This window comes from Hevea brasiliensis, chromosome 6 (genome assembly GCF_030052815.1).
Source record: "Hevea brasiliensis isolate MT/VB/25A 57/8 chromosome 6, ASM3005281v1, whole genome shotgun sequence".
NCBI lineage: Eukaryota > Viridiplantae > Streptophyta > Magnoliopsida > Malpighiales > Euphorbiaceae > Hevea > Hevea brasiliensis.
This window is the reverse complement of record NC_079498.1, coordinates 105,597,105-105,617,503: the sequence shown is the minus strand read 5'-3', so window position 1 is coordinate 105,617,503 and position 20,399 is coordinate 105,597,105. Positions and strand designations below refer to the sequence as shown.

The following is a 20,399-nucleotide window of genomic DNA, read 5'->3' as shown; positions in this document are numbered from 1 at the left end:
ATTAATTGATTTAAAAAATAATTTTATTTAAAATTTCATTTTAATTTATTTTTTAATTATAAATAAAATTATTTATATTAAATAATTTTTAATTTAATAATTTTATCTTAAAATATATAATTATTTATATTTAAAATATAAGATAAAATGAAAGAGAATATATTTAATATAAATATAGTTTCAAAAGTCTTTGTTTATTACATCAACTTTTTAAAATAGTAATTTATTTATTAATTTATTAATATATTTTTATTTATTACTTTGGAAAAAATAAAATTTATTAATTTTATAAATAATATAGTAATATTAATTATTTAATTTTAATAGAATAATATAAGTAGAGGTATATTAAAAAATTTAATAAAATTAATTACTTCAATTATATTAATTTACATTTTTTTGAAATCATATAAAAATAAAAATAAATCTATTTTGTCCTTATAGAGAGTATATTATTTTAAAAGAGAAGTAATTTATAATTTAACGTAAGTAGTCGACTCAGATTTAATCTAGTGGTTAAAATATCGTTCATTCTAAATAATGTCTCAGGTTCGACTCCTCCCACCCAATAAAATATACATCTGACTAAAAAAAAACATAAGTAGAAAAGTAAGTTTATTTTAATGAAATCAAAAGAGATTAACATATTTAGTTTTGAAAATATAAATATTAAGTCATAGATTTCATTAAATATTAAATATTAAATTATAATTTAATTTAAAATTTAAACGCAAAAAATGCTTTCAGCGAATAATAATCCATCGTATATTTAAGTGCCGAGAATAGCAAAGTATGATATGAGGTGAAGTGGTGCAATTATAGCCGTTGGTGATGGGTTCCTGGGTGTAATTCACTGTCCACCATTGTCCTTTCATTCCTAGATATTTTCACTCGCTGCTGCTCACCTACCACCTTGTTGTTGTGGTTGGCGAAAGCGACCTGTGTATGGCTTTGGCACTTTTGCATTCACAGCTGCTCGCCTCACATGACATCAGACTCTTCGGCTCTTCTCTCCACATCCATCTACTTGCTGAGATTTTTCTATCTTAAAAAATAAATTACAAGTATATATTTTTGCAAATTGATATCAAACAAATCTACTTGTCATGCATGCATGGATGAAGATAGAGTTAAAAGGTGTACTATGAACTACATCCAAGTATTTTGCTGATGCCAGGCAAAAGAGAAGTTCATGTTGGTCATTACATTACCCAATACCCACACCATTTTCTCCAACTCCAACTAGAACCTGGTGTGGGATTAGTGGAATTCGAGAGTGGACATAGCACCTCTGTCGCTGTATTCGTACAGGGTGCCACGTCAGGTGGGGTCACGTGCTGCAATGGAATTGTGGCATATAACGCATAGCTGACTCAGTCGTGAGTGTGAAGATGGTGATAGGAGTCAAGGGCGGGTCCCACATGCAATACTCCAAAAACGTTGTAGGATTTGGTTTCAAGGACTCGCAAACTTTTAGAGATTGGCTTTCAGGACTTAACTTTAAAGTTTACATTGCTCCTTTCTACGTCTACGGAACAAAACAATCTCAACCAAATCAAATCGTTTAGCACATGCAGATGGAGATGGGTATTTCATTATTCAATTTTATTTTAATTTTCCTTTTTTTAAATATTTATTTTACACTACATATAATTATAATAATAATAATTCTAACTATTTTCAACGTGTTTAAAATATTTTATAATTTTTCACATTTTTTTAAGTGATACTTAACATGGTGGGTTACGTGGGATTTTCTTTTAAATTTCATTTATTATAAATTTAAAATATAAAATATATTAAAATCTATTTATTTTTTTATTTAAAAATATACATACGCGATCATAGTTAATTCAATAATAGAGCACATATATAAATTTCATATAATTATATCTTAATATATAATAAAATTTTAATATGAATAATAAATTAATAAAATTAATATTTTTAGTTTAAAATGATTTATAATATGTAAATTATATATGATTTGAAAAAAAGAAAATTTCAACTCATCATCATGAATGAAAATCTCATAAGAATATAATTATTGTGCAGTTTTTTTAATTGATTTTAATAATTACAATAATTTATATGTGAATTTTATATTCACTTGCTCTTTTGTATAATTATTTACTTGAAATTACAACTATACCTTGTAATTACTCCTGCAGATGAACGCAATATTGCAGAAAGAATATGTTTCGATTAGTAACAAGAAAGAAAAAGAAGTAATACTAACCCATAAACATCTATGAATCTGTGTCTGCCTGTTGCCAACCTGCATGGGATTCTCTCTCTCGCTCTGTCTCTCTCTCTCTCCCCAGCTCTCTGTGGTGTAAAATAAAAGTACTAATATACGGATTGAATTGTGACATATCTTGTATTATGGCCCATAAAGTATATAATAAGAAAGAAAGCAAGTTAATTTGGATTTTCAGGGAAGGACTCAGGACCTGTGAATTCTCAGGGAAGGACTCTCCGGCCAATTATAAATACCTATCTTCCACCTTACCCTCCATGCCACCCCTTCTTGATTTCTTTTTCTCTATATTTCTTGCTTCCTGCTCTTCTCTTCTCTTTCTCCAGATTAATTTCAGTTTCAGTCTCCTTTCAGGATGACTATTCTCATTGACCAACCACAGTTTGGTAATCTTTTTAGCTCCTTTTTTTCCCCTCGATTTTTTTTTTGGTAATTTATTTTTCCGAGATGAGTTTCTTGCAAACAAATCTTTGGTTTTGCTTTTTGTTTTTTCTTCAATTTTGTGTACTGGTTTTATAAATTGCTATATTTTATTTAAATTTTGAGATTCTGAATTTCTGAAATATTGGGTATCATCAATAAAACCCTTTTAATTTTTTTGTATATATATTTTTTTCCTTTCCAGTTACAGGGTTTGAGGTAGAGGAAAAGAAGATCCCTGTGACTGTGGGTGAGAAAGAACTGGCGTTGGACGGTGGATTTGTGGTGCCACAAACCAACTCTTTTGGCCAAACTTTTAGGTTATTATTCTCGTTATATGATAATTGATTAAGTATTTTTCCCTCTTTTTAATGATTGTATAATAATTAAAACGGCAATGATCTGATCTGTGGCCCAAAACACAAACAACAAGGGTTCTATGACATATGTTTATGCCAGATGGCAGTTGTGGACGTTAACCATGTTAACATACAGCCAAGAAAATATCTCAGCCTAATTATATCTGCCACAGGTTCCAAGCTTTAAACTAAAGACTATTGACTTATGAAATTTTAATGGATAAGACATCAGATATGAATAATTTAAAAAATAAAAATGCTTTGGTTTGACTCTTATTATTATTATTTTTAAATTTTCTTTAATTGTAGTTGTTTATGACCTTAATTATATGTATTTCCAAAACAGAAATTATGATGCTGAAGGTGAGAGGCAACAAGGTGTGGAGAATTTCTACAGGATGAATCACATTAGCCAGACCTATGACTTTGTAAGCATATTCCTAAGGGCAACTTAGTGGTTAATTACTTGAAATCATGGATTTTTATATTAGGATGAAATTGGTAAACTTAAAAACCATGTTGAAAAATATTCAGGTGAAAAGGATGAGAGAAGAGTATGGCAAGCTGAACAGAGTGAAAATGAGCATATGGGCATGTTGTGAGCTTCTTAATAATGTTGTAGATGAGAGTGATCCTGACTTGGATGAACCTCAAATTCAGCATTTGCTGCAAACAGCTGAAGCCATTAGAAAGGATTATCCCAATGAAGACTGGCTGCACTTGACTGGCCTTATTCATGGTAATTGTCCAATCTCAACTCCCCTTTAATTCTATAGCAAACGCCTGTCTTCTTTTAATAACTTCAACAAATGGGGTGTTTAGAATTGTCTGAGCCCACTTATTATGTGGGTTGGGCTGGGCTGATACGTAGTCCTCATGCTAGACTAAACATGGGCTTTTATTTCCGGAAAGGAGTCCTGATTTCTGACCACTCTTCTTGTATTGGTTTTAGATCTTGGGAAGGTGCTTCTTCATCCCAGCTTTGGTGAGCTTCCTCAGTGGGCTGTTGTAGGTAAGGATCATGTTTCTGCATAGCAATTATACTACCATATGAAAATATTTACATTATCAATAGCATTGAAATTACTAATCTTGAATCATTTTACAGGTGACACTTTCCCTGTTGGATGTGCTTTTGATGAATCAATAGTCCATCACAAGGTCATAACTTTGCTTCTTTTTTTTTTCTCTAATCAAAATTTACACTTCACAGTAGACATGGCTATGATGAGTACTGAAATTTTGAAGCACATTATATAAATATTTCTGCTAAAATGTTTGACAATTGACATGTATTGGCTGTGCAGTATTTCAAGGAAAATCCTGACTTTAATAATCCTGCTTACAACACTAAATATGGAGTTTATTCAGAAGGCTGTGGATTAAACAATGTTATGATGTCGTGGGGACACGATGATTACATGTATCTGGTAATTAACCGACATGAAGAAGATTATGCATAGATAATTATTGCCTATTTTTCATAAAATATGATAGGGAAAAATCAGAACTTTTTGTCTTACTTGCAGGTGGCCAAAGAGAACAAGACAACTCTACCTTCAGCAGCCCTTTTCATAATCAGATATCATTCATTCAATGGTAATTAATTGTAGGATTAAAGAAAAGTTTATGCTAATTAATTACCCATTTGTGGTAAGTTGTTTCTAATGGAAGTATTTAATGTTCCAGCATTACATACGCCGGGAGCATACAGGCACTTGATCAATGAAGAGGATAATGAAAATCTCAAGTGGCTCCAAATTTTCCAGTAAATCTCATATTTTCTGCTTAATTAGTCATGAAATTTATGGTGATTTTAATTTCTTTTCCATTTTTGTTTCTATATGCAGCAAATATGACCTCTACAGCAAGAGTAGAGTTCGGATTGATGTGGAAAAGGTCAAGCCATACTACCTCTCCCTCATTGAAAAGGTAATTAATTTAATAATCACACAATTTTAATTTGAAAATCATTCTATCCTGACACATTATTTTGATTCTTAAATCTCTGCCCATATGATGTTGCAGTACTTCCCTGCAAAGCTAAAATGGTGAATGTCAAGTTCTATTAGCGAAGATGAGGATGCTTACTAGCTTGTAGAGACTAAGGAGGCTTTGTAGCAGTAATTACAGTTTCTGTAAATCTAGCTAGCTGTGGCTTGAGTGTGATAATTTACTATTAGGTGCTCTCAATGTCTTTCTGCAAGTGTACTGTGGGTTGACTGATAAATAAATATCAAAGTTCCAAGCAGTTTCCATCTGAATAAGCCAAAATACATAGCTAATCAATTTGCTTTAGATGATACTAACAAAAGCTAAATAGTAATGCATTTAATTAATTAAATATAATATACCTAAATAACTTGCATAATCTATGGCTGATTTTTTATTTTGTCCAACCCATTTCGCTTTCTAGTAATTATGCTTTGGACTCAATTCAAAGTGTTTGTTTCAATATTAAACTCATTTTTTTAGTATTTATAATTATGAGTATTTTCGGATCAGTTTTACAATATCAAAATTAAGTCTTTTCTTCAAGCAATTTTATGAATCCACTTTTTCATATCAATTTGATCTATTTAAAATAAAATTAAATTAAACTTAAATTAACAAGAAAATAGAGCTTTTCATTCTTTTCCACAACTAACCTCTTGGGTTCTATACTAAGATGAGAAGGATCCAAAATGGTCCATGGCCCATGCCCCAATCGATTACTATAAAAGGGCTTGGCTCCCAAAAAGACGAAATCAAACCAAATAATGTTATCCCCGATTGAAATAACCTGCCGCCATTGGTACGAAAATTTTAAAAAATGCAAAGTATTGTGACAATTGATTATGTCGAGTTTTATACAAATCTCAATATAACCAAATACTAAAAATGTATTTATTGTACATATAAAAATTATATTGAATAAATTCTCCGTTTATACAAGCTGTGTCATTCACCTTTGCTGCAGTGGTGATTGGTATCCACACCCTAGAAAAGAGAGAGAAAGTAAGTTTAAAGCTAAAATTTTATTTTAAATATTTTCCCTATATTTTACAAATCATTTTGAGCACATTAATTTTAGATCGTTTTAAATAGGTTACTTATTAATTTTGATGAAATTTTAAAGTTTATTAACATATATATATATATATATATATATATATATATATATATATATATATATATATATATTTGAAGCTTCATTAATTAGTTTAATGAATCCAAAAGTATTCTTGGGGCCATTAGTATGAGAAATGATGAAGACAAAATTTTTGGAGAATTATTTGGTGGCAATTTATATTATATATAAGAAGATGAATTTTAAGGGAAAAATGTGTGGTATTCTGAATTTCAATAATTGTTTTTTATTAAATGTGTGTAGACATGTGATTGGAAATATTTAATAATTTTTTAAATTTTATTTTTTAAGAATTTGCAAGCTTGACTAATAAATTGTTATTTGTATTATTCTTAGCATTTTTTAAAGTAGGAGGATTGAGGAAGTGAGAATTCGAATCTGAGTCTATCAAATGAGTGATATATTTTTAGCAAGTATACCAAGTTTAGCTAGGCATTAATCTAACACTTTAATAATGTGAACCATGAGCATTTATGAAAATTATAAATGTGAATCAAAAATATAAATTATAAAAATCCTAGTCATACGAATTGAATGATGTGAAATTGAAAGTTTGGAAAATATTTTGAGTGGGGAATTGAATTAAAAGACATCTCCAACAGCAGGGAATCCTTGGCTTGTGGAGTTTGCAAACTGATTGGAGCTTGTCAAAGGCAAGAAATGCGATATCATTGACTAAATATATTGATATTATTAAGACAATTTAGACAAGTCAATAACCGTACCTTCAATTTTAATGTACTCCAGGTTGATAATAATATTGATATTAATTAATGTTAAATTACGTATAAAATTGACTCCAACACCATTCTGTAATCATATATATATAGTTGCAATCTGCAAGTTACCCAAAAAAGTCTAGGATAGACATTGAAGAAGAGGCTGGTAGCTGCATTATTCAGATTTCAGACCATCTGCATTCAAATTGGTGAAAAAATCAAAGTTTGTAAATTCAAATAAAACTGCATTCATGATGTAATCCCATGTCTAGATCCCAATCCTATATAAACCCTTCATGGCCTCAGCCATATGCATCCTCATATATCCAAGTTAAAGCAATGGCAACTAATTCTCTCAAGTCTACTTTGGTTGCACTCTTCATCTTTGCATTGGTATTGTCTCCGATGATACCATGTGAAGCAGCTCGGCCAAATCATCCTCGAGGTAACTATATACATATAATTAACTACTAAATCATAAAAAATACTTGATGTTTGTTCTTTGGAGTTTGGATACATCTTAAAGTCTTAATTTAATCTTGTAGGTCTCCTTCAAACGGATGAACCCATTTTCTGTCCTGCTTGTGTGTGTTGCAAACCTGCACCGCCAGGGGAGTGCTGCGAGTGCTGTGCTACTCCGGTTGATCCTTGAAACTGATTTACCTTTCAGGTGCTTCTCAGCCAAACCATGGATAAATAATTAATAAAGAAGACATGTCTCTATATATGAATAAAACTATATATGTAAAAGCCGAAAGGAGTGCTTCTCCTTTCACTACCATGATGTTATCATTTGTATGAGAAATAATTGGAAATAAAAAGAGTATTTAAATTTTATTATTATATTAATATTTTTATAATTTTTCATTCGAAAATCATCACCGATCGTCTTCTCCGCCTCTACTGTTCATTTTTTTTTTCCATGGCGATTGGGCTGGAATATATAGTGCAAATTTGGATGGGCAGCCAAGGTCCAGCCCTCCTGCTATGGTTTTTTTAGGGAAAATGTATAAATTTGCTTTATTAATACATTTCTAAGGCCTGTGGCCACCACCCAATGAAAAGAAAAATTAATTAACCAAGATTTTTATTAATTAGTCAAATTCAAAGTCCGTACGTGGAAATATTCGACTAACGTATAACTTTGTTCAATATCAAGTCTAGGAGATCAAAATAATTAATTTCCAATGAAACACAATTTACACAAAGACTATTGACTCGACTTTCTGCTATGCCAGTGAAGCTGCAATAACAATTCCAACCTTCAATTATAAAATTGGTGGAAGTCCTCACAAACTAGATTTTCAACATTAAAAATAACAAGTCTACAGTTGGTCTATTGGATTGCAAGTGACCCACAAAATTTCCAATAAAGAAGAAGAACACATAATACATGATGACAACCGTCTGCTATAACGTGTCCTAAGGGGCGTCCATGGCCTAATAAGCCTATATATATGATTACAGCTTTGGTATACACACACAAGATTGTCCTATAACTGTAAGCAATGGCAGGCAACTCTTCTAGGCCGATTCTGGTGAACCTCCTCCTTTTATCCGTGGCACTGTCTCTGATGTCATCTTGTTATGCAGCTCGAGATGACCCACCATATCATGTCAAGGATCCAGGTAAAAACCCATCTCCATTTTTTTAGAAATCTATAATTAATTACTTTGTTTTAATGTAATTATCTTAATTAATGCTTGTGCCTTGTTGTAGGTGTCGGTGGATCAAGGCTCATATGTCCTGCCTGTGTTTGTTGCAAACCTCCACCGCCAGGCTCCTGCTGCAAGTGCTGTGCTGCTCCTATTGTAACCCAGCGCAACAAGGGCTCTCCATGAGACATGTTTAAATTTTGAGAGCTCTCAGGCCCATTAGTAAAATAAAGAGAGTGTCTCAATTAATTATATGTATAATGGGAATAAATATTGTAAAATGAGCATGGTCAAGACAAATTGATCCATAATCTGCTGTTTTTATGAATAATTAATATCCCAAATGCTGGATCAAAGTTTTGCTTTCAATCACATATAAGCTTTTATATGTCAAGTTTTCAGAGTACTTCATCAAATGGATGTTTAATTATCTTAACATTAATTGCAAGAAAATTGAGATATTCAGTTGATCGAAAATGAGAAGAAAAATCAGAAAATATGAAAATGAAGTTGGAAAATATTTGGGTCTTGATATCCATTTCTTTAAAAGGCATTGCCAGTCCATTTTTAAATTAGTTATAATTAGTTTATTTGTTTTAATTTAATTATCTTAAGGCTTATATGTCCAGCCTGTGTTTGCTGCAAACCTCCACCAATAGGTTGTGCTGCTCCTATATTGTATCCCAGCCTTCTCCTGTTGAACTAATTAATTAAATGGAAAATAAATAAATTCATAACATGAGTGTATCAAAATAAATTTTCATGACGTGCATTCTTATATAATGAAATTGGTAATTAATTTCTTAGTGTTGGATACAAGTTTTTCTCCTTAATTACGCATATTATACTAAATTAAATTTATTTTATTATTTTGATATAGTATTAATTTTTTATTAAGAATTAAATTTAAATGGTACCAAACTAGTAAAGAAATCAAAACTAAATAAAAACCCAACATAATATATTTTGATATATTATAATTTCTTAAGTATACTATCAGTCTAATTATATATTTATATGTAATTAAGATTATAATATTTATTATAATTCTTGTATTGTATATATTATGATTATGATCTATACACAACATAATATTATTTTCATTTCCTTACATTTTTTTAATAAATTCGAACTAAAATTATATTGAATCAAACTAAAATCAATGTACTGAGAGTTAAATTAAACCAAAATCAAAATATTAAAAGATTAAACTAGAACCGTACTAAAATTTTAATTTACTTTTAATTTTTATGCGGATTTTAAATCAGAATTGAAACCACACACCTTTACTATTAATTATGTAAGACTCCATTAAAATTCTTTTGTTGACTAAGAAAACTGTTTATATATTTGATTTATAGAATTTATAATAAATTTATTTAATAAAAAATTTAACATTTCTTGTTAAAAAGAAAAACCTTTTGTTGACTAAGACTATTTAAGGGAAATAGAAATGCAAGATAGATCTTGACTCAATATGTATAATTACAAGTCAATAAATATAACATATTACCGTCAATATTGTAAGGCTGCAAGTTGATACTTTTAAACTTTTTTTTTTTTTGAAAAAGTATTAGGTTAAATATTAAAAATACAGTTTAAAAATTTATTTAGTTACTTTATAATTTTAAATTAAATTTAATATATTTTTTATTTAATATAACTATATTTTTTTTATTGTATGACTAATATTAATATTAAACACACAGACTCTTTAGTACTTGCCCTTCCACGCCCTTGAAGAGAAAAGAACGGTGCAGCCATGCAAGTGGGTTGTTGAGAGTTTAAACAAGTCAATAAATATATAAAAACAAATTTGCGTTTGCCTTTTAGTTAAATATGAAATTGATATCTTAAATTTGATAATATATAATTTTTAATTGAAGTTTAATTAATTATAATTTAAATTTATAACTTTATAGTTCGAAATAGAAAAATATTTAAGATAAAAATATTATTTTTTATTGATCAATTTGATTTATTGCTTTGAATAAGATATGTGTAATTAATTAATATATATATATATAAAATAAATAAATTTATATATAAATATTTAATTTAGCTGTTGATGAGTTCATTCTTACAATGAACAAGAATACGAGTTAAAGTGAAGCCGCACCCAAACTATTGAAATATTTAGATATACATTGAAAAATAGGCTGCTAAAGCTGCAAGAGAACAAATTGCATTCAAAGCAGTACATGGAAATTCAAATCTGTTATTCAAAGAAAACTGCACCCTCAAAACTTTAAATACCTCTATCCAAACCTTACCTCCATATTCTTCAAGTTTTAATTAGCAATGGCAAATGATTCTCTCAAGTCTGTTTTGGTGGCTCTCTTCATCTTCGCCATGGTTTTGTCTCCGATGATGCCATGCGAAGCAGCTCGCCTCAGTCATCGAGGTTATTAATTTATTTTATATATATATCATCTCAATGAATGCTACATCAATAACTCATTATGATTTGATATTCATGTTAATTAATCTGTGTATATGTGTTGGCAGATCTCCTCCAAAGAGGTCGACCCATTTGTCCAGCCTGTGTCTGTTGCACTCCTCCACCTCCAGGTTCCTGCTGCCGCTGCTGTGCTTCTCCGATTGAAACCCAGTCTGCAAATGGCTCTCCTTAATATTACTGTTTTAGGTGCTTTAACCTAAATATATGTATATGTAGAAACTTATATAACATGAATAAAAAGGGACTGTCTCAACATGAATTGTTATTATACAGTTTTCCTGAATTAGATATGATAAATTTTCGATCATTCGCTTCGATTGTTAAAAAAATAATAATAACTTGTAGGTGAAAAATATTTTCTGAAATAATAAATTAAAAGTTAATAAAAAAATGACGTAATAGTTAATTTTGTTTCATAATTACGATTAACAACTTTATTGAAAATAAGCCAAGCTATATTGGGGAAACGTTAATCTGTGTTGACGCATAGCAAGCGCAATTGCCAAAAGAATTTTTTTTCTCCATATATATATATATATATATATATATATATGCAAAATATTTTTTCAGTGGTTTATAAATAAAAGACTATTAATTTTATTAAAGAAGGAAAAATTAACAACTTGTGCGTTTTGGGAGAACCATATAAAAGAGTCTATTTGCTATGCCCAATTCTTTATATTTAATTGTAGCAATTCTTAAAAAAATATATTTTTTAATAAAAATATATAAGAAATGTTATTAGACCCCATAACTTAATAATTAAAAAGAAAAAGAAATGTATATTTAGACTTTTGATTAAATGATTTTTCTTGTCTAAATTCGGTTTATCATGAATCAAGACATAGTATATATAGTGGGATCTATTTATTAAATATATTTTACATATTTATATATTTAGTATATGGTGAATCGGATCTAAGTATGAATTTCCTTTACGGTATGTGTTTTAAGGAAATTTAATATTGACAGCTATATATGTGGTGAAATTGCAAGGAAATTGAGAACAAGTCAATTAAATTAAAGCTCAGTAAAAGCCGAAATTCTATGCCCACTTACTCATTGAGTGGTAGAAGAAAAATGTTTCAAAATGGTAGAAATCTTGCAAAAGTATGAAGAACGAAAACATAAACAATAGTAAGCAATAACGTGTTACATGTTCCAAGGGCCTAGCAAGATCGTCCAAGAAACCTCTATAAGTAAGCCTAGCAATATCTCCTAGCAACAAGCAACCAACTCGCTATACATTTCATCACTCAAAGCAAATGGCTGCAGTTAAGTCTTCAAGGTCTATTATGGTGGCCTTCTTCATCATTTCTTTGGTTTTGTTTCCTTGTGTTGCAGATCATCCTAAAGATCCAGGTACTTAATTATTATCATCTCCACCTCTGTCTGCTTGGGTGATCCTGATTTAGATTTAAATTTTAATATGTTAATTAATTTTGTTGTAGGTGTTGGTGGGCGTAAAGCTGTTGTTACTGCAGGAGGATTAGTTAAATGTCCTCATTGCGTTTGTTGCAAACCTCCTCTAACTCCAAACTCCTGTTGCAAGTGCTGCGATTCTCCTGCTGAGAACACTGCCCGTTATAAGAATGGCTTTCCATGAGATACATGGCTATGCTATTTGGAGGTTTTGAGACATATATATGCGACAAATTGAATAACAAAAAAGAGTACTGTAGTACTGTTTTTGTTCACCTATATAGGATAATAAATTTGAATAAATGGAGCGTCGCGAGAGAAAGTTTCAAATTTGTAATATCAATAAGTTTTCCCTTCTTGTATTTGATGTTTGTGTTCCTAGTCCATCTAATCAAATGATACAATTGTGGAGAGGTTTCATCAGTAAATATGTGACTACATTTCAATACTACTGTTAGAAACTCAAGCCCATCCTTAAAACACAGTAGCTAATGTTGGAATTTTTATTTACGGTTTATCTTCATGTAAGCCTATGAGAGAAACAACACAAAAAAATATTAGACTGATATTATGTAAAAAATCGAAACCCAACATTAAAATTCAGGTTCATAACTTGTTATCGTTTGTATAAGAAATAATTGCAAATAAAAAAGTATTTAAATTTTATTATTATATTAATATTTTTATAATTTTTCACTTGAAAATCATCACTGGTCGTCTTCTCTGCCTCTACGGTTCAAATTTTTTTTCCATGGCGATTGGGCTGGAATATATAGTGCAAATTTGGATGGGCAGCCATGGTCTAGCCCTCCTACTATAGTTCTTTGGGGGAAATGTATAAATTTGCTTTATTAATACATTTCTAAGGTCTGTGGCCACCACCCAATGAAAAGAAAAATTAATTAACCAAGATTTTTATTAATTTATCAAATTTCAAAGTCCGTACGTGGAAATATTCGACTAACGTATAACTTTGTTCAATATTAAGTCTAGGAGATCAAAATAATTAATTTCCAATGAAACATAATTTACAGAAAGACTATTGACTCGACTTTCTGCTATGCAAGTGAAGCTGCAATAACAATTTCAACCTTCAATTATAAAATTGGTGGAAGTCCTTACAATCTAGACTTTTTACATTAAAAATAACAAGTCTATGGTTGGTCAATTGGATTGCAAGTTACCCACGAAATTTCCAATAAAGAAGAAGAACACACAATGCATGATGACAACCGTCTGCAATAACGTGTCCTAAGGGTCGTCCATATATATATGTGCTTACAGCTTTCGTACACACACGCAAGATTGTCCTATAACTGTAACCAATGGCAGGCAACTCCTCAAGGCCGATTCTGGTGACCCTTCTCCTTTTCTCCATGGCACTGTCTCTGCTGTCATCTTGTTATGCAGCTCGAGATGCCCCACCATATCATGTCAAGGATCCAGGTAAAAACCCATCTCCAGTTTTCAGAAATCTATAATTAATTACTTTGTTTTAATATAATTATCTTAATTAATGCTCGTGCCTTGTTGTAGGTGTTGGTGGATCAAGGATTATATGTCCTGCCTGTGTTTGTTGCAAACCTCCACCGCCAGGCTCCTGCTGCAAGTGTTGTGCTGCTCCTATTGTAACCCAGCCCAACAAGGGCTCTCCATGAGACATGTTTAAATTTTGAGAGCTCTCAGGCCCATTAGTAAAATAAAGAGAGTATCTCAATTAATTATATATATAATGGGAATAAATATTGTAAAATGAGTATGGTCAAGACAAATTGATCCATAATCTGCTGTTTTTATGAATAATTAATTTCCCAAATGCTGGATTCAGGTTTTGCTTTCAATCACATGTAAGCTTTTATATGTCAAGTTTTCAGAGCACTTCATCAAATGGATGTTTAATTATCTTAAGATTAATTGCAAGAAAATTGAGATATTCAGTTGATCGAAAATGAGAAGAAAAATCAGAAAATATGAAAATGAAGTTGGAAAATATTTGGGTCTTGATATCCATTTCTTTAAAAAGCATTGCCAGTCCAGCCTTCTCCTGTTGACCTAATTAATTAATTGGAAAATAAATAAATTCATATCATGAGTGTATCAAAATAAATTTTCATGATGTGCATTCTTATATAATGAAATAGGTAATTAATTTCTTAGTCTTGAATACAAGTTGTTCTCCTTAATTAAGCAAATCATACTAAATTGAATTTATTTTATTATTTTGACATGATTTTAATTTTTTATTAAGAATTAAATTAAAATAGTACCAAACTCATAAAGGAACCAAAACTAAATAAAAATCCGATTTTATATATATAGATTATAATTTTTTAAGTATACTATATACTATCAGTCTAATTATATATTTATATGTAATTAAGATTATAATATTTATTATTCTTATATTGTATATATTATAATTATCATCTATATACAACATAATATTATTTTCATTTCATTACATTTTCTCAATAGATTCGAACTAAAATTATATTGAATCAAACTGAAATTAATGTACAGAGAATTAAATTGAACCAAAATCAAAACATCAAAAAACTAAACTAGAATTATACTAAAATTTTAATTTACTTTTGACTTTTATATGGATTCTAAATCAGAATCAAAATCACACACCTTTACCATTAATTATGTGAGGCTCCATTAAAATTCTTTTGTTGACTAAGAAAACTGTTTATATGTTTGATTTATAGAATTCATAATAAATTTATTTAATAAAAAATTTAACATTTCTTGTTAAAAAAAAAAACTTTTGTTGACTAAGACTATTTAAGGGAAATAGAAATGCAAGATAGATCTTGGCCCAATAATATGCATAATTATAAGTCAATATATATAACATGTCACCGTCAATATTGTAAGGTTGCAAGTTGATACTTTAAAACTATTTTTTTGGTTTAAAAAATTTATTTTTTTACTTTATAATTTTTTTAAATTTAATTTTAAATTAAATTTAATATTTTTTTATTTAATATAACTAAATTTATTACTTGCCCTTCCACTCCCTTGAAGAGAAAGAAAGGTGCAGCCATGCGAGTGGGTTGTTGAGAGTTTAAACAAGTCAATAAATATATAAAAACAAATTTGCGTTTGCCTTTTAATTAAATATGTTAAATTTGATAATATATAATTTTTAATTGAAGTTTAATTAATTATAATTTAAATTTATAACTTTATATTTCGGAATAGAAAAATTGAAGTATATATATTTAAGTTAAATAAATTATTTTTTATTGATCAATTAGACTTATTGCTTTGAACAACAATCTTATTTAAAGATGAATTTAATTTTTCAATATAAAAAAATTATGAATTTAAATTTTCAATATAAAAAAATATTAAAAATTTGACTCAAATAATTTGTAAATTTAGAAAAAAATTTTATTAATTTTTAATTTCTTCATCTTAATAAAACAACAGCTAACAACAAAACTTAAATATTAGGCTAATCAATTAATAAATTAAATCCATTATTCAAATAACTTAATCTATAAAAAAGCACTTTGAATTCTTAGCTCTGCCCAAAAGAACAAAATAAAAGTTATATAGATACATGTAATATATGTTTGAGTTCATATAAAAATGAATTTAACAATTATTAGGATAAATATTTGTGTTAAAATCTGTACAGAATTAATTAAAATATATACATAAAATATATGAATCTATATACAATTATATAATCTTATGGTCGACGAGTTCATTTTCATATGAACTCAAACTCAAACTACCTATAGCTGTACTCAAACTCTCAAACTATGAAAGTCTTTAGATATACATTGAAAAATAGGCTGCTAAAGCTGCAGGAGAACAAATTGCATTCAAAGCAGTACATGGAAATTCAAATCTGTTATTCAAAGAAAACTGCACCCTCAAAACTATAAATACCTCTATCCAAACCTCACCACCATATTCTTCAAGTTTCAATTAGCAATGGCAACTGATTCTCTCAAGTCTGTTTTGGTGGCTCTCTTCATCTTCGCCATGGTTTTGTCTCCGATGATGCCATGCGAAGCAGCTCGCCTCAGTCATCGAGGTTATTAATTTATTTTATATATATATATATATATCATCTCAATGATTGCCTCATAAATAACTCATTATGATTTGATATTCATGTTAATTAATCTGTGTATATGTGTTGGCAGATCTCCTCCAAACAGGTCGACCCATTTGTCCAGCCTGTGTCTGTTGCACTCCTCCACCTCCAGGTTCCTGCTGCCGCTGCTGTGCTTCTCCGATTGAAACCCAGTCTGCAAATGGCTCTCCTTAATATTACTGTTTTAGGTGCTTTAACATAAATATATATATATGTAGAAACTTATATAACATGAATAAAAAGGGACTGTCTCAACATGAATTGTTGATATACAGTGTTCCTGATGCGAAAATTTATCAAATAATGAAATAAATATATCCATATATGATCAAGCTAAATCCAAGTTGTACACTTGTATATAACCCAACAATAAAATATATTAGTATATTATAATATTTTTCTTTGTCCTATTATTTTACAATTTAAAAGTTAATCAATAATGACGTAATAGTTAATTTTGTTTCAAAATTACGAATAAGAACTTTATTGAAAATAGGCCAAGCTATATTGGGGAAACGTTAATCTGCGTTGACGCATAGCAAGCGCAATTATATATATATATATATATATATATGCAAAATATTTTTTCAGTGGTTTATAAATAAAAGATAATTAATTTTATTAAAGAAGGAAAAATTAACAACTTGTGTGTTTTGGGAGAACCATATAATGAACCTTAAAATTTCAAATTTTATTCTATATATTATATAAAATCACATGTTTGAGTTTTGAAATTTAGATGCACTTGATTAATATCATCTGTGAATAAATTTTCATATGTAATGAAAATTTATAATTTCAAAGATCAAAATTCTAAAAAAAAAAAAATCATTCTCTTTAATTATGAAATTATGGGTCTAATAACATTTCTTATATATTTCCATAAAAAATTTTATTAATAAGAACTGCTACAATTAATTAATTATATATATATATATATATATATATATATATATATATATATATATATATATATATGTAGCAATTAATATTTTATGAGGACTTGAATTTAATATATAAGAAATGTTATTAGACCCATAATTTGATAATTAAAGAGAATGATTTTTTTTTTTTGCTTAGGTCCAATTCACTGTAAATTTTTTAGTTTCATGATGAATTAGATTTAAATAAGAATTTTCTTGAAAAGAAAAGAAAATATATTTAGGCTTATAATTTAGTATGCCTTTTAAGAAAATTAAACATTTATAACTATATATATGTGGTGAAATTGCAAGGAAATTAAGAACCAGTCAATTAAAGTTCAGTAAAAAAAAAAAAAAATCAAGTCAAGCAAAAATTCTATGCCCACTTACTCATTGAGTGGTAGAAGAAAAAAGTTTCAAAAATGTAGAAATCTTTGCAAAAGCATGAAGAACGAAAACATAAACAATAGTAAGCAATAACGTGTTACATGTTCCAAGGGCCTAGCAAGATCGTCCAGGAAACCTCTATAAATAAGCCTAACAATATCTCCCAGCTACAAGCAACCAACTCGCTATACATATCCTCAAGCTCAAAGCAAATGGCCACAGTTAAGGCTCCAAGGTCTATTATGGTGACCCTCTTCATTATTTCTTTGGTTTTGTTTCCTTGTGTTGCAGATCATACTAAAGATCCAGGTACTTAATTAATTATAATCTCCACCTCTGTCTACTTGGCTGATCCTGATTTAGATTTAAATTTTAATATGTTAATTAATTTTGTTGTAGGTGTTGGTGGGCGTAAAGCTGTCGTTACTGCAGGAGGATTAGTTAAATGTCCTCATTGCGCTTGTTGCAAACCTCCTCCAACTCCAAACTCCTGCTGCAAGTGCTGCGATTCTCCTGCTGAGAACACTGCCAATTCTAACAATGGCTTTCCATGAGACCACATGGCTAGGCTATTTTGGAGGTTTTGAGACATACGCGACAAATTGAATAAGAAAAGAGGACTGTAGTACTTTTTTTGTTCTCCTATATAGGCTAATAAACTTGAATAAATGAAGTGTCTCGAGAGAAAGTTTCAAATTTGTAATATCAATAAGTTTCCCCTTCTCGTATTCGATGTTTGTATTTCTAGACCATCTAATCAAATGATAAAATATTGTGGAGAGATTTCATCAGTAAATATATGACCAATTTGAATGCCACTAGGGGTGTGCAAACGGTCGGTTCGGTTCGAACGATAAAAAAAAAAAAAAAAAAAAAAAAAAAAAAAAAAAAAATCAAAACCCGATGAGAAAGAAAAAATCGATCGAAATCGATAATTTTCGATTCTTTCGGTTTTTTTAAAAAAAAAAAAAAAAAATTAAAAATTTTTTTTTTTTTAAAAAAAAAAAAAAAAAAAAAAAAAAAAAAAAAAAAAAAAAAAAAAAAAAAAAAAAAAAAATTAAAAGGTTTTTTTTTCTTTGATTTATTTTCGATTTCGATTTTTTATTTTTTTTTTTTTTTTTTTTTTTTTATATATATTAAATTTTTTTTTTTTTTTTTTTTTTTTTTTTTTTTTTTTAAATAACCCGAACCAAACAAATTAATTATAAAAAATAAAAAATTATAAAATAGAACCGAAATTTTAAATTTTAAAAACGAAAACCCGAAAATTTTTAATCGGTTTTAGTTTTTTTTTTTTAAAAAAAAAACTGCTCTCCCCTAAATGCCACTGTTAGAAACTCAAGCCCAACCTTAAAACACAGGAGCTAATGTTGGAATTTTTATGAACAGCTCTTGTTCATATAAGCCTAAGAGAGAAACAATACCAAAAAGGATTAGATTCTGATAACATGTTAGAAATCCAAACCCAACCTTAAATCTCAAGTGCTAAGGTTGGAGGAGCTGACAGGGTCTATAAGCAAGCATGTGGGACAAAAAAACCAACAAGAATTTTTGTTATCAAGTACAATAACCACCTTATTGCTATATATTTTTGCTCTTATTAAAATTAAAAATTAAATTTTGAAGTCTTGAAAACAACTCCTAATGATGACTACCTTATTGCTATTATTTTTCTTGAGAGACGAAGATGAAATCTAATGATAAATTATTAAATAATTAAACTGTGAATTTTTATTTAGTGAATTGAAGTCAATCATAACTTTATGAGGACTTAAATTTAAGTATCAATAAAAAAAAAATTAAATTGTTAATATGCGAAGCACAAAATTATTTAGTATGATCTTATGGTTAATTATGAAAAGCTACGCTATGGCCAGAAATGTTAAGAAATTTTTAAAATAAAGCATGTGTATATTCGCTTGCCAATCTGTGACCGTATATATTTTAGAAGCTTATGCTTAATTATCTATTTATTATTTTTTTTATTGGATAATGTTTGGTATTGAGGTTTTGAAATGAAAAAGTTTTTTTTAAAAAAAAAAAACATATTTTAGATATAGTTAAAAAAAACAGTTTTAAAAAATTATTTTATTATTTTAGAGTTTTTATAATTGTAACATAATAAAAATAATTTTAAAATAATTTTTAATATCCTTTAATTAATTTATTTAAAAAATTACTTTTCTCAACAACAATTTTGATAATAATACCAAATTGTTAGAGATGTCTTTATTTTGGGAGAGTTTATATCATATAACTGTAATTTCGTATTTATAATATAATTTGTCCTGTTTTTGGTTTCTAAAACATATTTAAAAAAGGGAAGGGAAGGAACAGTGGGGTGATTCCAACATAAGTCATGGTTTAGCAACATTTATCCATACATATAAAGAACAAGGAAAAAGGCTTTATTAAATATTCTAATCCAGTCATAAAAATACCTGTTTGATGGAAGCTAAAACGAGAATTGAATAAAAAAAAACCCAAAAAAAAAAGAATAAAATGAAGATGGAAAAATATTAATTTTGTAATATATTAATTAAAA

The 20,399-nt window shown here is 28.7% G+C and overlaps 4 protein-coding genes across 4 annotated transcripts; all 4 read left to right on the top strand.

Moving 5' to 3' along the window:
• Positions 1-2,423: 2,423 nt before the first annotated feature.
• On the top strand, positions 2,424-5,290 carry LOC110659960 (inositol oxygenase 1). The gene is made up of 11 exons (XM_058149040.1): positions 2,424-2,646; positions 2,886-3,000; positions 3,386-3,467; positions 3,574-3,778; positions 3,992-4,051; positions 4,148-4,200; positions 4,347-4,469; positions 4,569-4,638; positions 4,729-4,807; positions 4,890-4,971; positions 5,068-5,290. Exons 1-11 carry the CDS (start codon positions 2,616-2,618, stop codon positions 5,092-5,094), a joined length of 927 nt encoding a protein of 308 aa, XP_058005023.1. The 5' UTR covers positions 2,424-2,615; the 3' UTR covers positions 5,095-5,290.
• Positions 5,291-10,797: 5,507 nt separating this feature from the next.
• Positions 10,798-11,273, top strand: LOC110659962 (uncharacterized). Its single transcript, XM_021818081.2, has 2 exons — positions 10,798-10,948; positions 11,053-11,273. Exons 1-2 carry the CDS (start codon positions 10,846-10,848, stop codon positions 11,175-11,177), a joined length of 228 nt encoding a protein of 75 aa, XP_021673773.2. The 5' UTR covers positions 10,798-10,845; the 3' UTR covers positions 11,178-11,273.
• Positions 11,274-13,711: 2,438 nt separating this feature from the next.
• Positions 13,712-14,268, top strand: LOC131181010 (uncharacterized). The gene is made up of 2 exons (XM_058149322.1): positions 13,712-13,873; positions 13,964-14,268. Exons 1-2 carry the CDS (start codon positions 13,753-13,755, stop codon positions 14,083-14,085), a joined length of 243 nt encoding a protein of 80 aa, XP_058005305.1. The 5' UTR covers positions 13,712-13,752; the 3' UTR covers positions 14,086-14,268.
• Positions 14,269-17,649: 3,381 nt separating this feature from the next.
• LOC131181009 (uncharacterized) lies at positions 17,650-18,582 on the top strand. The gene is made up of 2 exons (XM_058149321.1): positions 17,650-18,163; positions 18,254-18,582. Exons 1-2 carry the CDS (start codon positions 17,956-17,958, stop codon positions 18,406-18,408), a joined length of 363 nt encoding a protein of 120 aa, XP_058005304.1. The 5' UTR covers positions 17,650-17,955; the 3' UTR covers positions 18,409-18,582.
• The last annotated feature ends 1,817 nt before the right edge of the window (positions 18,583-20,399 follow it).

Excerpts from the sequence above, each read along its gene's own strand:
- LOC110659962 (XM_021818081.2), top strand. The coding sequence starts at position 10,846 with ATGGCAAATGATTCTCTCAAGTCTGTTTTGGTGGCTCTCTTCATCTTC. Across the intron at positions 10,949-11,052 it reads AGCTCGCCTCAGTCATCGAG|ATCTCCTCCAAAGAGGTCGA; the intron begins GTTATTAATTTA and ends ATGTGTTGGCAG.
- LOC110659960 (XM_058149040.1), top strand. The coding sequence starts at position 2,616 with ATGACTATTCTCATTGACCAACCACAGTTTG. Across the intron at positions 2,647-2,885 it reads CATTGACCAACCACAGTTTG|TTACAGGGTTTGAGGTAGAG; the intron begins GTAATCTTTTTA and ends TTTCCTTTCCAG. Across the intron at positions 4,052-4,147 it reads TCCTCAGTGGGCTGTTGTAG|GTGACACTTTCCCTGTTGGA; the intron begins GTAAGGATCATG and ends ATCATTTTACAG.
- LOC131181010 (XM_058149322.1), top strand. The coding sequence starts at position 13,753 with ATGGCAGGCAACTCCTCAAGGCCGATTCTGGTGACCCTTCTCCTTTTC. Across the intron at positions 13,874-13,963 it reads ATATCATGTCAAGGATCCAG|GTGTTGGTGGATCAAGGATT; the intron begins GTAAAAACCCAT and ends GCCTTGTTGTAG.
- LOC131181009 (XM_058149321.1), top strand. The coding sequence starts at position 17,956 with ATGTTCCAAGGGCCTAGCAAGATCGTCCAGGAAACCTCTATAAATAAG. Across the intron at positions 18,164-18,253 it reads AGATCATACTAAAGATCCAG|GTGTTGGTGGGCGTAAAGCT; the intron begins GTACTTAATTAA and ends ATTTTGTTGTAG.